The 13,227-nt window shown below is 49.9% G+C and overlaps 1 protein-coding gene across 3 annotated transcripts; it reads left to right on the top strand.

Annotated features, from left to right (window-relative positions):
* Positions 1-3,679: 3,679 nt before the first annotated feature.
* CHST12 (carbohydrate sulfotransferase 12) lies at positions 3,680-10,013 on the top strand. Of its 3 annotated transcripts, XM_051632592.1 has the most exons (3): positions 3,977-4,010; positions 5,348-5,488; positions 8,253-10,013. In XM_051632592.1, exon 3 carries the CDS (start codon positions 8,348-8,350, stop codon positions 9,593-9,595), a length of 1,248 nt encoding a protein of 415 aa, XP_051488552.1. In that variant the 5' UTR covers positions 3,977-4,010; positions 5,348-5,488; positions 8,253-8,347; the 3' UTR covers positions 9,596-10,013. The 3 variants fall into 3 exon arrangements, with proteins under 3 accessions (XP_051488553.1, XP_051488552.1, XP_051488551.1); XM_051632593.1 differs by lacking the exons at positions 3,977-4,010; positions 5,348-5,488 and adding an exon at positions 3,680-3,764; XM_051632591.1 differs by lacking the exon at positions 3,977-4,010 and having other exon boundaries at positions 4,085-5,488.
* The last annotated feature ends 3,214 nt before the right edge of the window (positions 10,014-13,227 follow it).

Raw genomic sequence — 13,227 nt, 5'->3', positions numbered from 1 at the left:
GTTCAGTTGCATTCACATGCCACAAAGGGCTGATCACCCAGGCAGTCTCACAGCCAAACCAAACCTCAGCAAGGAGACCAAGACAGGACAGGCTACACTGACTGATTGTCAGTTCAGTTGTTTTGCTTTCTGCAGACACACAAGGCCAGGATGAGATTAGGGGACCTGGATACCCAAATCCTATTGAAATGTAGCCAGAATCCTTCCCTATTCTGGCAAGAGGTGCTTTTTACTAAAAATTTGTTAACTTTTGATTAACAACACTGTAATTTATATTGGCAACTATTGAAAAATGTGTTTCAACTGTGCTGTGCTCCCACTGTCCATAATGAAGCTGTCCCTGCCTTTGATAGAGGGGACTCCACAAGAGGTGCTGCCAAAACACGATGCTCCTGCCAGCACCATCCCACAGAGCAGAGCTGATCGCATCAAAGGTCGGGTCCTACAGAAGCAAGTCAAGGGTGAGTTCATACATCAGGTTGGCTGGTGTACTGGTATACTGGAGTACTGGTATACCCAGGAGGTACTACTGTATCCTTCAGCACTTGTTCTGTTGCAATCTGAACCTAAAGAGCTGTAAATGCGACACAAACGGACCAGTTGGGAAAGCAGTCACATGGGTAGGGGTTTAACAGCCAAGTTTTAAGCCTTTTTCTTTTTTGCAGCAGATGACATGGGCAGTGTTCCAGAATGAGTTATACTCCATCTCCCTCTTAACCAAAAATAACGTCTTAGGAAGGAGAAAATAACATTTTTCGAGGTGTTCATAATCCTAGTCTGATCCATATGTGAAGTGCAGAGTTCAATCAGAGTTAGCTGTGTGACAGCCACTGCTGCCACTGGAAGTGTCACCTTATGGCAACTGTGTGCTCTCCTAGTGCCTTTGCCACCCTCATCCCTCTGCAGCCCATGGCAACCTGTCCTTCCCCCTTTGACTGGTAATGAGACTCAAATGGAAGCATGAGAAACTTGACCAAGTCCTTCACCTTCCCTCGCTTGCAGGGCCTGCAGATGGTGCCAGCAGTCGGCAAAAGCAGCAGCCGGTCGCCCGCTTGGGGAACCAGCAGAAGACTAAATAGAAGTGACCAGGATTCTCTGTGGCCCCAAGGGATGACAATTTCAAGAGTGCTGGAAGTCTTGGAAGCAGATGCAGGGGGAGTGTGCCTTCAAATGCATTTTAGTTTCTGTGCTGTGATGCTGAAAAGCAGAGGGGAGACAGATCTTGCATCTTGTAGGTGTTTTTTTCCGCATCCCGACCACAAGTCTTTCCTCTCTACTGTGCACTCTAGCTCTTAGCTTTAGTTTAAGACATGTAGGATGTTAACAGAGTCCAGGAGAAGAGGAAAACCTCATTTTCCCAGCAGTGTTCACCTCCCAAAAGATGTCAGCATGGAGCCCAAGCCGCCTTATTTCCTGGGGCAAAAGCATGGATGCCACCCATGAATCCAAACGGCTCCGTGACTATTAAAACCAAATGTAAATGCCTGATAAATAGTTTCCCTGTTCTTCCCTGCTGTCGCTGTGAAGCTGGGAGGTGTCACATGTGCCTGGAATGCTGTTTGGGTGAGCAGATGTTTAGCTGTGAGAGCAGCCAGAGATTGCTCCAAGCTACAGAGCATTTCAGATCTGACTGCAGCACGTGATAGGTGAAGACCCTGATAAGAGAGAGCCTGGAGGTAAACTGCAGGAATGTGTTTTTTTCCTTTTGTCTCCAGCCAGCAGCCTTCCACATAAGGGGCTTGTAAAAAGTATTTTCCCTGCTTTTTAAATATTCAGCAAATAAAGTGGTTCTGGTCAGGGCACTGCATGAATAGTGACTCCGTGCCCTAAAGAGGAACGGCTTCCCTCCTAGGTCTGCCAAAGTGTCTAAGGTGACATTCTTGGGTAGGTTTGTGCATTTTTCCAGTGGATGAAGAACCTTTTTTACAGCTGCAGCATTTGTGAAGAATTCTGTGTGGCCTTCCTGACTTGCTGCGTGGCACTGCACACACCCCCTCTTTGCCTCTTGCTTTGCTGTGTGTCAGGAAGATGAGGGATGGATTCCTTCAGGGATGAGGAAGCCTAGATTGCTTGCATTCATAAAATGCCTTAAACCCCTGAAGTGAGGATGAAATGCAAGCGTGTGAGCTGCTACAGCAAGCAGCTGATTTTCCTTATTAAACAGAAAGAAGCAGGAAGAGGTGTGATGGTGAAGTAGAAGGTCAGGAATACTTGTCCCCCGAGGCTGACGCTTCCAGATAAACAAAGATATAAAAAAAAAGGCACACAGATAAAATAAGCACAGACTGTGTAAAACAAACCTGTGCCAGCAGGTCTTGAGCCAAGCCTGTGTTTACAGGACCTCACGTGACCTGCAAACACTGAAGGACCAAAAGTGAGGGAAAATGGGAGTTTTCCAAGCGTATACATCCCCACCAAATACCTTTGGGCTGAATCACCATGAAACGTTGCAGTGTTTGCAGCTATTTTGTACAGAGTGGGACACTTAAGCTAAATGCCTTGCTTTGAAGCTGTAACTCTGGAGGGATGTTGTGTAATGAAGTTGGATAATTTGCCATGCCTGTTGTGAGAAATACAGACCCACGTGATGCGCTAATTCCCTTGTTTGTAACCCCTACATTTTAAGTTTGCTAATAAATGTTGGGGATTGAGATCTCTGAGGGGGAATCTGTAAATGATCATTTTTATCTTTGATAATTGCTGGTGCTGAGGCTTATCTCCTGCACAGGGTGGGACCATGCTCGTTTTCAGTCCTGGGCTAATGGCTTTTTGATTTTTCTTGATCACAAACAATACAGAGTAGCAAAGAGAGCTTAAAGCGTTCTGAGCTTTTTCAAGCAGCATTTTCTAGCCCTGCTGTACCCAGTGATTTATACTTTGTTCCTAATAAAGACCCTTTGCTCCAGCAAGCAGCCACGTCGGGTCTTGGGACGTTGTGTCCATCTCAGGGTGAGGCACAGGGCAGGTGCTGAGGGGGGTTTCTTCTCTCTGCAGCCCCTAAGGAACATTCAATACCCACACATGGTTATGGTGTGGTACGAGTCCTCCATACAACCTGTAATGAACTTAAAAGTGAGTTTCCTCACGTAATTGCTTGAAGGAGGGGGGATGGGGTTAGCAATGCAGCCCCAGCCCAGAGAGCTCTGAGGAGACAGAAACCCCTTCAGTGTTTGCTACCCCTGCTTTTCTACGGGCGTCTCGGTCCCGCTCCGTGCGTGGGGAGGAGCCGGAGGTGCCGTCCGCCGGTACCGGGCAGCCCCTCCGCTACCGGCCCTCCTGGCGGACCGGGCTCCCGCTGCCCCCGGGGCCCCGCGGGCACCCCACGGCGGCCGGGGCGGGGAGCGACCGCCGGGCCAAGGGAAACGCGCGGAGGGAGCAGAGCGGGCGGCAGCGGGACTTGCCGCGGGCGGAGCGGGAGCGGGGCCGGCCGGGCGGAGCGGGAGCGGGGCCGGGAGCGGGGCCGGGCGGGCGGAGCGGGAGCGGGCCCGGGCGGGCGGAGCGGGGCCGGGAGCGGGGCCGGGAGCGGGGCCGGGCGGGCGGGCGGAGCGGGAGCGGGGCCGGGAGCGGGCCCGGGCGGGCGGAGCGGGAGCGGGGCCGGGAGCGGGGCCGGGCGGGCGGAGCGGCGCCTGCGCCGCGGCCCCGCGGGGACCCCCGTGCCCGGCGTCTCGCGAGAGGCGGCGGCAGCGCCCGGGTAGCGGCGGGACAGGGACGGGCAGCGGGAGGAGAGGAAGGAAGAGAGGAAGACTCCGCTGTCCGGGCGGGAGGTGAGCGCGGAGCCGCCCAGGGCGGGGCGTGGGTTGGCGGCGGCCTCTGCGCTGCGGACGGGGCCGGGCCCCGGGCTCGGTGCCGGCGGGGACGGGCTGGGCGGCGGCGCTGCCCGGGGCGCGGGTGAGGCGGTCCCGGCGGGGGTTCCACCCCGTCACGGCGCCCCGCCAGCCCCAGTGCCGAGCTGCTGCCGGGGCGGCCCCGCCGCGCTCCGCTCCGCTGTGCCCGCGGGCTCAGCCGGCCAGGTGCGCGCAGCGCTGGGGAGGGGGTCGGGTCTGCGGGCGCTCGGGTGTCTGCGGGGCGGCTCTGCGGGGCTGTTCCTCTTCTCCAAACTATGAAACGTCGGCTTCCCGCTCTCTGCTGCGGGGTGCCGGGCCTGAGGCTTGAGAGCAGCCGCGTGTGCGGGGATTCCCGCGTGGTGCTGCGGGATGCGCTGCGCCCGGAGCCGGCAGCGTCTGCGGTCCCAGCGGCCGCAAAAGCAAACCCTGGAAGCAGCCTCCTCGGCGGGGCGTTCCTGTCGATGGCAGAGCGTGGTTTTTAAACTGCTGCACAGAGATTGCTGCTGGCGTGGCTCGTCTGGCTTAAACTTCATGTTCGGAGCTTCAGTGCAGAGCTGAGCTATGTACAGCAGAAAACTACACTTCTGGCCCCTGCGTTGGCGTACAGCAAATGTTGTGGGGTTTGGTTGGCCTGGGAAGTAGGTAAATAGATATATAGGTACAGGTACGTCTGTTTCTGAGACTCTTCTTTCACTTGGAAGGCCGGGAATGGCGGGTGTGCTTGAAGTTTGTGACAAAGGTAATGAACAGACAGGACTTGCTGTGTTCTGACAGTTTCCTTCTGGGAAATCTTAGAAATATGGTTATTGAGTCAACTTCCAAGTATGGACATTAAAAAAGAGGTGACTGGTGCTGCCAAGCCTGTACAAACCAGGCTTTGTGGCAGTGGTGGGAGGGAAGGTATTGGGATAGCTCTGTAGATGGGGATGTTCTTTTGCTGGTCTCTAGCATATATGTGTTAAGTTGAGGTAAAACATGCACTGCAAGCTCTATTTTTTGCTTATGTTGTGCACTTATATGCTGTAATTTCTGATGTTATTACATGGGTTAAAACATCCCTGCTCTGTAAAGGGTGCTAGGTTTCTTGGAAAGCTGGGGAGAAGCAATTTATTGGGTGATGGCTAAGCACATGGAATTAGTTTCTGGGTTTATGGTATAGCATCTGTCTGCTTTGGCTGATGGTAGTATGTTCTTCTGCACCTGCAGAAGGTTAAGTTGGTTCAAATTCTTTAGAGACTGCTTATTCCCTAAGAGAACTGGTAGCAGGTGTGTACCATGATGTGTGGGTAAAGAAGGCTTCATGGGTCGAGTGACTGCAGGTGCCCCAAGGGAAGGTAACCACCTGAATTTTGGTTTTTTTCTATGTTTTTACAAGTTCTCATTCCATCTCTTTCTCTCTTCAAAAGCAGGCAGAGCCAAGCAAGCTACCTGAAATCCTATATCTTCTCATGCTAGAATGAGTGGGCGCTGGAGGAGGTGAGCTGGTGCTTAGAGTCTGACCTGTGCCTTGTGCTTCCCTGCAGGGAGTTAGGAGCAGTGAGAGGGGGACAAGCCTGAGGAGACACAAAGCAAGAAGGGGTGGAATCTGCAGCCAAGCCTTTGGAGGCACAGACCCTTCAAAACCAGCACTGTTCATAGAGAGGAATTACTATCCCTCGTCTCTGGTAAATACCTGTGTGTAAGCTTTATTTTCTGTAGGCCTTACTGCTCCTGTAAGCAGGCTGGAGTTACTTTCTTTTGCAAAAAGAGGCTGTGAGAGAATGTAGTTGTAGCGCAAAGCTGAGAAAAGAGGAAGAAAGAGACAGAAATTACTTTAGTTGCTGTTTGCTGTGAGAACCAACAGTTACATTCAGACCGTGAAGTGCAAATAAGGTTTCCAAATCCCTGAGGATTTACATCTGCAATAGCTTTTGCACTGAGTGCTGTGGAGACATCCTCCCTTTCTGGTTTTAAGTGACAGTTTGAGAGGTGGTTATTTGGCATGGCAGATTGTGATAGGAGAGGATGGGACCTGTCACTTCAGATGTTGGTGTCTTTCTTAGGCCTGGAATGGGGAGAAGGGTCAGGCCAGGTTCAAGGTTGGAGATGATCATGCGGTGGCTGCTTAGGGCACTCTGCAAGATGATTATAGCACTTGGTCTGTTGCCTGGTTTGCTGCCATCTTGTCACAGAAGCAGCTTTGTGTGGATCCTGTTGCACGTTCTTGTTGGCTGGTGACTTTGGGTTAAACTTGAGAGTAAATTCTTGGCTCCTCCTGGAGGCTTTTCCTTTTGATTCTGACAAGGGGAGGATGGAGGCACACTCCCTCTGCTGTGCACAGAGACCTCTAATTTGTGCTTTCAGTCTGGCATCTCTTATGAAGTGCTCAGGAAGGGGATGTGTCGTGGTCAATAGATCAACTCTGTTTTCTGTAGCATTTTTCTTGTGAGGGAAAATTAAGCTCTTTTTCAGGGTTCCTCTCTGGCACTGGTAGAGTTAATAGAAGTGGAGTCATTTCGATTCTGTGCTGCTCACTGCTGTGTGTCTTGGAAAAGCCGAATGCTTGGGCAGGCCTGCGTGCTGTGTCCTGGAAAGCAGGCTGAAGCCCTTGGTAGAGCTACATGATGTTGGTGGCTTTGACAAAGAGCTCTCCTTCTGTTTGCCCAAGGAATGCTTGTACCACACACAGCGACTCGTTTGCGTCTGTCGCTGCTGCCGGGAGGGTGATCTGTCTGTTCTGGGGTGGGATGGCTTTGCAGAAATGCTGGCAGGCTGCTGCACTGCCCCAAGCTGTGGAAGCTGCTGGGTACAGGGATGGCAGAAAGGGATGCTCTGTGCAGTTTTCTGGGCTTGCTGCATTCCAGCCAGCCCAAAGGTCTCAAGCAGCGTTGAAAAACCAGCGTGCTAGGAATTATGTGCACAGTGGGCACCCTATTCATCCAGAATAGGAAGCAGTCCCTGCCCTGAGCAGCTAACCAGCTTGAAAGCAAGAGCAGATTCAGGCAAATCACAAACTCGGGAACGTGCCAAGCAGTAGGCTTGGCAGCATCTCTCCATTATCTTCTGCTGTTGGACTGAGACGCTTGGCCTGAAGTGCTGACGCACATATGCAATTTGCCCCTTCTTTGACTCCGTGCTCATCTCTCTGGGTGTTTCTTCTCAGATCTGCTCCATCCTCAATCTTGACTGGCTAAATGTAGAGAGTTACTGCTGAGTAATACCTGCTTCTTGCTCTGCAGAGTGCAAAGTGTTATGACTGCAGTTCCTCCAGCTCCTCTTCACATGTAGAATAAGAGCCTGGCTCCAGGGAAGTGTTTGGTGTTGCAGAGCAAAGCCAGGTGTTAGGCTACAGCTGCACTGAATTTCTCTCTCTGGCAGGGTGGGGAGATGGATCTCCCTTGAAGAGCTTGGTGGTGGAAATGGGCTGGGAGCAGGGAAGCAGGTAGCAGTGAAAAGATGGGACTGGTTGATGTAAAAAGAAACCCCAAAACAAAACACAATATAACTTGCTGCACCCTCCAGAGAATATCTCCAAGGTGCCCATTTAACCGTGATTTCTTGCCTGTCATTGATCAAGAGTCATTCAGGATGAGTGTGGTAGAAATTACCAGTTAAACCAGGAAAAGAGGTCCTGATGTGGACAAAGATTTACCAGAGCATCTTAAATCTCAGAAATCGTTCAGTTAAAAGTAATCATTCCTTCAGGTTTTTATTGATGTGTGGCTTTTACTGGGGCCGTGTCCCTTTGGGGGTTTTTGTAGGAAAACTGTTTGTGTAATCTCTGTTCTTCACAAAATAAATAGTTACCAGGAAAGGCCATGGAGGTGACATCTACTGAGGGCTTTCACACAGATTAGATGAGATGGTGCATTCAGATCAGTGGTGTTCTCTCAACAGGGTCTTGCTTTAGCCACTGTGGCAACAGCATCTTCAGCTGTACAAATACACCTCCAGTGAGGTCTTTGTTTCCAGCACAGTGGTACAGAGCATCTTCGTGGGGAGACCACAGTGTGATACCACAAGCTAAAACCTCCTTCCTGTTGTGTGTTAGGTATTTTTTAAAAGAAAGGAAGTCTGAAAGGTAGTTGACTGCATATTTTCTGTACGTAGTTGTTTTTTTTAATACTTTCAACCTACTCCCTGTAAACTCTAGGCCTGAAGTCTTTATATTTTAAGAAAACAGAGATTCTCTTGAAATCATGTGGCTCCAGAAGCTTGAGATGGATAAATCAACCATGATGGCTGTGGAAACTGGTAATGTTGCAACACATTAAGCCTCCTTTTGGCCACTCAGCTCTTCTCCATGGGTTCTGTATGGGTGCCTCAGACTCACACAGCTCTCTGGAAACGGATGGTCAGCCCCATGATGAGTCTCGATCATAAGAGGTCATTCTCTCCAAACCAGAGTTTTTAAGGGTTCAACTAACTTTTTTTCTGGTACCTTTCTAGGATCCTGATCTGCAGCACCATGCTGGATCCCAAGCCTAACTTGGCAAGCCAGAGGTGAATCCAGGTGAAAACCAGCTATCACAGTAGGTGTCAGGATGACCAAAGCACGGCTCCTCCGTCTCTCTGTGGTGCTGGTCTCCATCTTCATGATCCTCCTGATCATTGTGTACTGGGACAACGTGGGAACGGCTCACTTCTACCTGCATACGTCCTTCTCCAGGCCTCATTCTTCAGGTATCAAGACAGGTGAAGGCTGGGAAGCTTTGCCAGATGTGGATGAATTTTTGGCAAAGCTGCTTAGTTCAAGCCTGAAACAGAATAGCTCTGTCCCCCAAAAGACAGAGCAGCTGCTCATCCAGGGCTCCAGCAAGCCCGTGGGGAGCAATTTGGAGGAGAATGTGCGGGGCTATGACTGGTCTGTGCACAGTGACAGAAACAGCTTGGACCAAGAAAAACTGCAGAGAGAGAGGCAGAGAACATTGCGGGAGTTTTGTGCCAATTCCAGCTTCACTTTCCCCACCAAGGAGCGTTCCTTTGATGACATCCCAAACTATGAGCTCAACCACCTGATCGTGGATGACCGCCACGGCATCATCTACTGTTATGTCCCCAAGGTTGCCTGCACCAACTGGAAACGGGTGATGATTGTGCTAAGTGAGAGCCTGCTGGACCAGGGGGTCCCATACCGGCACCCTCTGGATATCCCCCGGGAGCATGTCCACAACACCAGCACCCACTTGACCTTCAATAAGTTCTGGCGCCGTTACGGGAAGTTCTCCCGGCACCTGATGAAGATCAAGCTGAAGAAGTACACTAAGTTCCTCTTTGTACGAGACCCTTTTGTCCGCCTCATCTCTGCCTTCCGCAGCAAGTTTGAGCTGGAGAATGAGGAGTTCTACCAGCGTTTTGCCATCCCCATGCTAAAGCTGTATTCCAACCATTCCAACCTTCCCATCTCTGTTAGAGAGGCTTTCAGGGCAGGCCTCAAAGTCTCCTTTTCTGACTTCATCCAGTACTTACTGGACCCCAGGACAGAGAAGATGGTCCCCTTCAATGAGCACTGGAGGCAGATTTACCGTCTGTGCCACCCGTGCCAGATAGACTATGATTTCATTGGGAAGCTGGAGACACTGGATGAGGATGCTGCTTATCTGTTGCAACTCCTCAAAGTGGACAGGCTGCTTCACTTCCCCCCCAGCTACCGGAACAGGACTGCCAGCAGCTGGGAAGAGAACTGGTTTGCCAATATCCCACTGGCTTGGAGGCAGCAGCTTTACAAGCTTTATGAAGCAGATTTTGTACTCTTTGGCTACCCCAAGCCAGAAAACTTGCTTAAAGACTAAAAGTGTTTGGGCGATGGGTGGGGGAGGGAACATCTGAAATACCAAAAATGTTTAAAGCCTCCTCATTTTTGCTCTTAACTCGCTTCCCTGTACAGGTTGGTACAATGGAATATATTTTTTCTACCACTTCCTCTTTCATTTTTGCAATAATGCCAGAGACCAGGGTATTCCAGCCGGCTGTGCATATGCAAAAAATGCCAGTTTTTTTTGTTATAATTTGATTTCTGTTTGTTATTTTTTAAATGTCCCCATGTTTTGCAATGGGTCGCTGCCCTCGGTCACTCTGCCAGCTGTGTCCTTCCGTAGCTCTTTTTATTAATACTTTTAAAAAATTAATATATTTAAAATATTTAATACAAAGCGTGTGTCATGGCAAAGGAAGGGAAAGAATAAAAACAAAAGAAAAGAGAACTTCAAGAAATTATGCACCTGCCTCTGTGTGTTGTCTCACGGCTGCTGTTCTGGAAGTAAGAGGTTTGCCGAACACTAGGAGCTGCGTATGTTGGTGGTGCCATCTGCAGCCACATTTGCTGGAGGTTGCTCAGAGCTGGGCTCAAGTTAGGGAGGAGATGGTTCAGTGCCTGACTCTGCCAAACAGCCCTGGAAGGACACCAGTGCTCTGGTGAGCATGACTCCAGGGTGACAGGAAGGAAATGGCGGTTGGGAGCAGTGACGTCAAGTCCTGTGGGGTGTTCCAGGATGTGCAGGTGGCCAACACAGAACCTCTGCAATTCCTCACCCTTTGGCAAAGTGGTGGTGGCACTCTACTTTCCAAAAAGCTGAGGTTCTGCAGCCTCTGTATACCTTGCTAGTGTGGAACATCTTCCGTGACATGTTCTACTCCAGGATGATGCCTGAAGTTCTTGGGCATTGTAGCCAACCTGGGCGGGCAGAGCATGCTCTTGGATAGATGTGCTGTCCAGAACTTGGCAGCCAGCCTTCATGCTGCAGTAGCTTGGGCAGAAAAGCAGGTCAACATCTTGCAGCCAGTCACAGGATGGGGAGGTGATGTGCTGCTCTGTGACCTGGTCACTGCTGTGTGCAGTGCAAGTCCCTTGAGACCGATGCTGTGTCCTCATTCCTCTGCACACTTCAAGGGCATGTGGCAGGGATGCAGATGCTTATCCCTGGAAGGAGAAGATCCAAAAGGTTTCTTTCAATCAGCAGGCATCAAGGTGAGCTTGAAGTTCCTTTGTTTACAGAGTACCAGCTACTGTTTGTGACACTGCATCCTTATCTGCTGCCTTTCTGTTCATACCAAATGACAGATGCAGATTTAATCATCTGCCTTGCTGGGACCTGCTGCAGCAGTGATGGTTGCCCACTGTGCTAGGAGCATGTGGGCCGCTTCCCAGAGGAAATTATTGCTTTTAGAGAGACTTTTTGTGTCTGATCAGCTGAATCTGCTTATCTTTTTCTCTCTGAATTGCTCTGCAAAAACTGTCTGCTTAGCAGATTGGGCATGCAATTCTTTTAGAACTGAAGTACTTAATTATTTCCCTGAGCTGTGGATTGTATTGGTGATTAAGGTCCAGGGTCAGGCCTTGAGAGGCAACCTTGTGTTTTGGGCAGACCTCTTTGTATTGGCCTTTTACTCAGTTTCTCTCCAAGGCTATCAGCCGGCGTGACTTTTCCCCTCTCTCTCCTTGCTTTCCCAACCTCTGTACACATATATCTTCTTGGCAGTGCATGCTTTTCCTAGCAAATATGCTGCATCAGGCTTTTTAACCTATAAATGAAAGGTAATTGCTAGTAGTTACACTCAAAGCATTTGATTCTCATTGTACTCAAACCACTCTGCTGTAATTTCTGCAGAGACGTTTGCAGTTTAAACAAGCCTGAAGCCATGATCAGGGTCTTGGTGCTTAGCTCTTCACAGCTTGGGGAAAAAGGAAGTGCCTGTTTCTGAGTCATTATTTAAAACTAATAATAGAAAAGTGTTTATTCAATTTTTTTTCCCGGTTACCAGCTAATTGTTGCAAAATAGAAAGATGTTGAGAATCTCATCTCCTGTAATGAGTAATCCCGGGAGTCTCTTTGTTCCCACTACATCTACATTTCTTCAGGGTGGGTTCATCTTGCTCTTCAAAGATACAGCATGGATGTTTTCATCTCTCGTCTTTCTGAAGTGTTTATTTTTTTCTCTTTTAATTCAAATTTAATTGATGTTTAGTATGTGTAGACAGGAGCGGATGGGACCATAGTGCAGATGCTGTGCAAACTTCCTTCCAGCTGCTTCCCTTGTGCCTCTTGATCTGGTCCTGTCTCTGCCTGCCCCTCCAATCAGCACTTGGCCATGCTCTGACCAGTACCTCTGTGATATCAGCTCACCCTGCAAACCACCTGCTGCCTCCCTAACCACAGTTGTCCTGTGATTCATGGCCTTAGCTTGTCCCAGACAAGAGCCCAGGAGCATCTTTTCCAGGTGACCGGCTGTCAGTCAGTCATCCAGGGCAGAGGAGGAATGGGTTGTAGGGTGTTGCCATCACTTTTGGCAGCAAGTTCCTCATTGTGCAGTTAGCAGAGAAAGTGCAAAAATGGCTGCAAATCCTGCACAGCAGCTGCTCCATGTGATGTGTGGACGTATCCTCTCCTTATGACTGCCTTGTAATTGAACAGCAATAGAAGAAAAAGCCCTCCCTTCCCTGTGGACATTGGCTAGACAGGGGAGACTTGCAGTGCACTGGCTTCTCCGTCCCCATCCCAAGCTGGCTAAAGGGGGTAAGTTCCAGCTTTTTTCACAAACACTGCCCAGCATCACAGTAAAGTCCCTGCACACCCCGTGTTCTTCATCAACCTCCCTAAGTGCTGCAGTCAGGAGAATGCATGGCTGGCATAAGGCCACTGAGGATTCTGTCTTCTGTACTTTCCTTCTTTCACCCTGTCAAGTCCAGCCTTTGTTGACACATAAGCCATGTTCATGTTTGTAGGCCCACACCCAACAGGCTGTTGGCCTTCTCCTCATGTCCCATTGCCACACTTCAAAGTGCTTGCCGGGAAGAGCAGCAAAGCTGAGATGGAGAGGGCTCATGTTGCAGAGGATTGTTTCTGGCTTCAAAATGACTTCTCCCTTGCTGCTCTTTGCTTTTGAAGCCCTCCTTCTCCACCCTTTCACCACTGTAAATCTATTGTTCAGAAGTCAAAGGGGATCCAGGCTGCGCTGAGCTTTGTGGTAAGACCACTGGGTTGCCAGAACTGGGATGTAGCCTCTGGCTTTGGGAATGTGCATTTTTTGTGGGTTTCTTGCCCTGTCCTGATGATGTAAAAGTTGGCGGGTGTAGAGAAGGACAAAAAGTTCAACCAGCCATGGTTCCTTCCCCCCTGGTTTCCTAAAAGTGCTGGAATTTGATTTTTTACAAATTATAGAAGAATGATTGGAAAGGGCAGGCAGTATGCATCTCTGCTGGCCTGAAATCAGAAAAGGACTTAGAATCCTGGAGTGTAGATGATTATGATGCTAGTACTGATTTTACGAGGGGTGGAAAAAATGCTTTGAAGCTGCCTATTTGTGTCTCAATAAACCTGGCTTTGTCGTTTCATGCTTAGCCTGCAAAGTTATGTCCTGTTCCCCTCCTGGCTTGCATTTCCCTGGGGTTGACCACTTGGCCAAAGTCAGCACGGAGTCTCTAACC

This window comes from Apus apus, chromosome 14 (genome assembly GCF_020740795.1).
Source record: "Apus apus isolate bApuApu2 chromosome 14, bApuApu2.pri.cur, whole genome shotgun sequence".
NCBI classification, from domain to species: domain Eukaryota; kingdom Metazoa; phylum Chordata; class Aves; order Apodiformes; family Apodidae; genus Apus; species Apus apus.
Note: the sequence above shows the minus strand (reverse complement) of the source record. Positions and strands in the feature narration are given on the sequence as shown.

Bases quoted from the DNA above. Each gene is read 5' to 3' on its own strand.
- CHST12 (XM_051632593.1), top strand. From the start codon at position 8,348: ATGACCAAAGCACGGCTCCTCCGTCTCTCTGTGGTGCTGGTCTCCATC.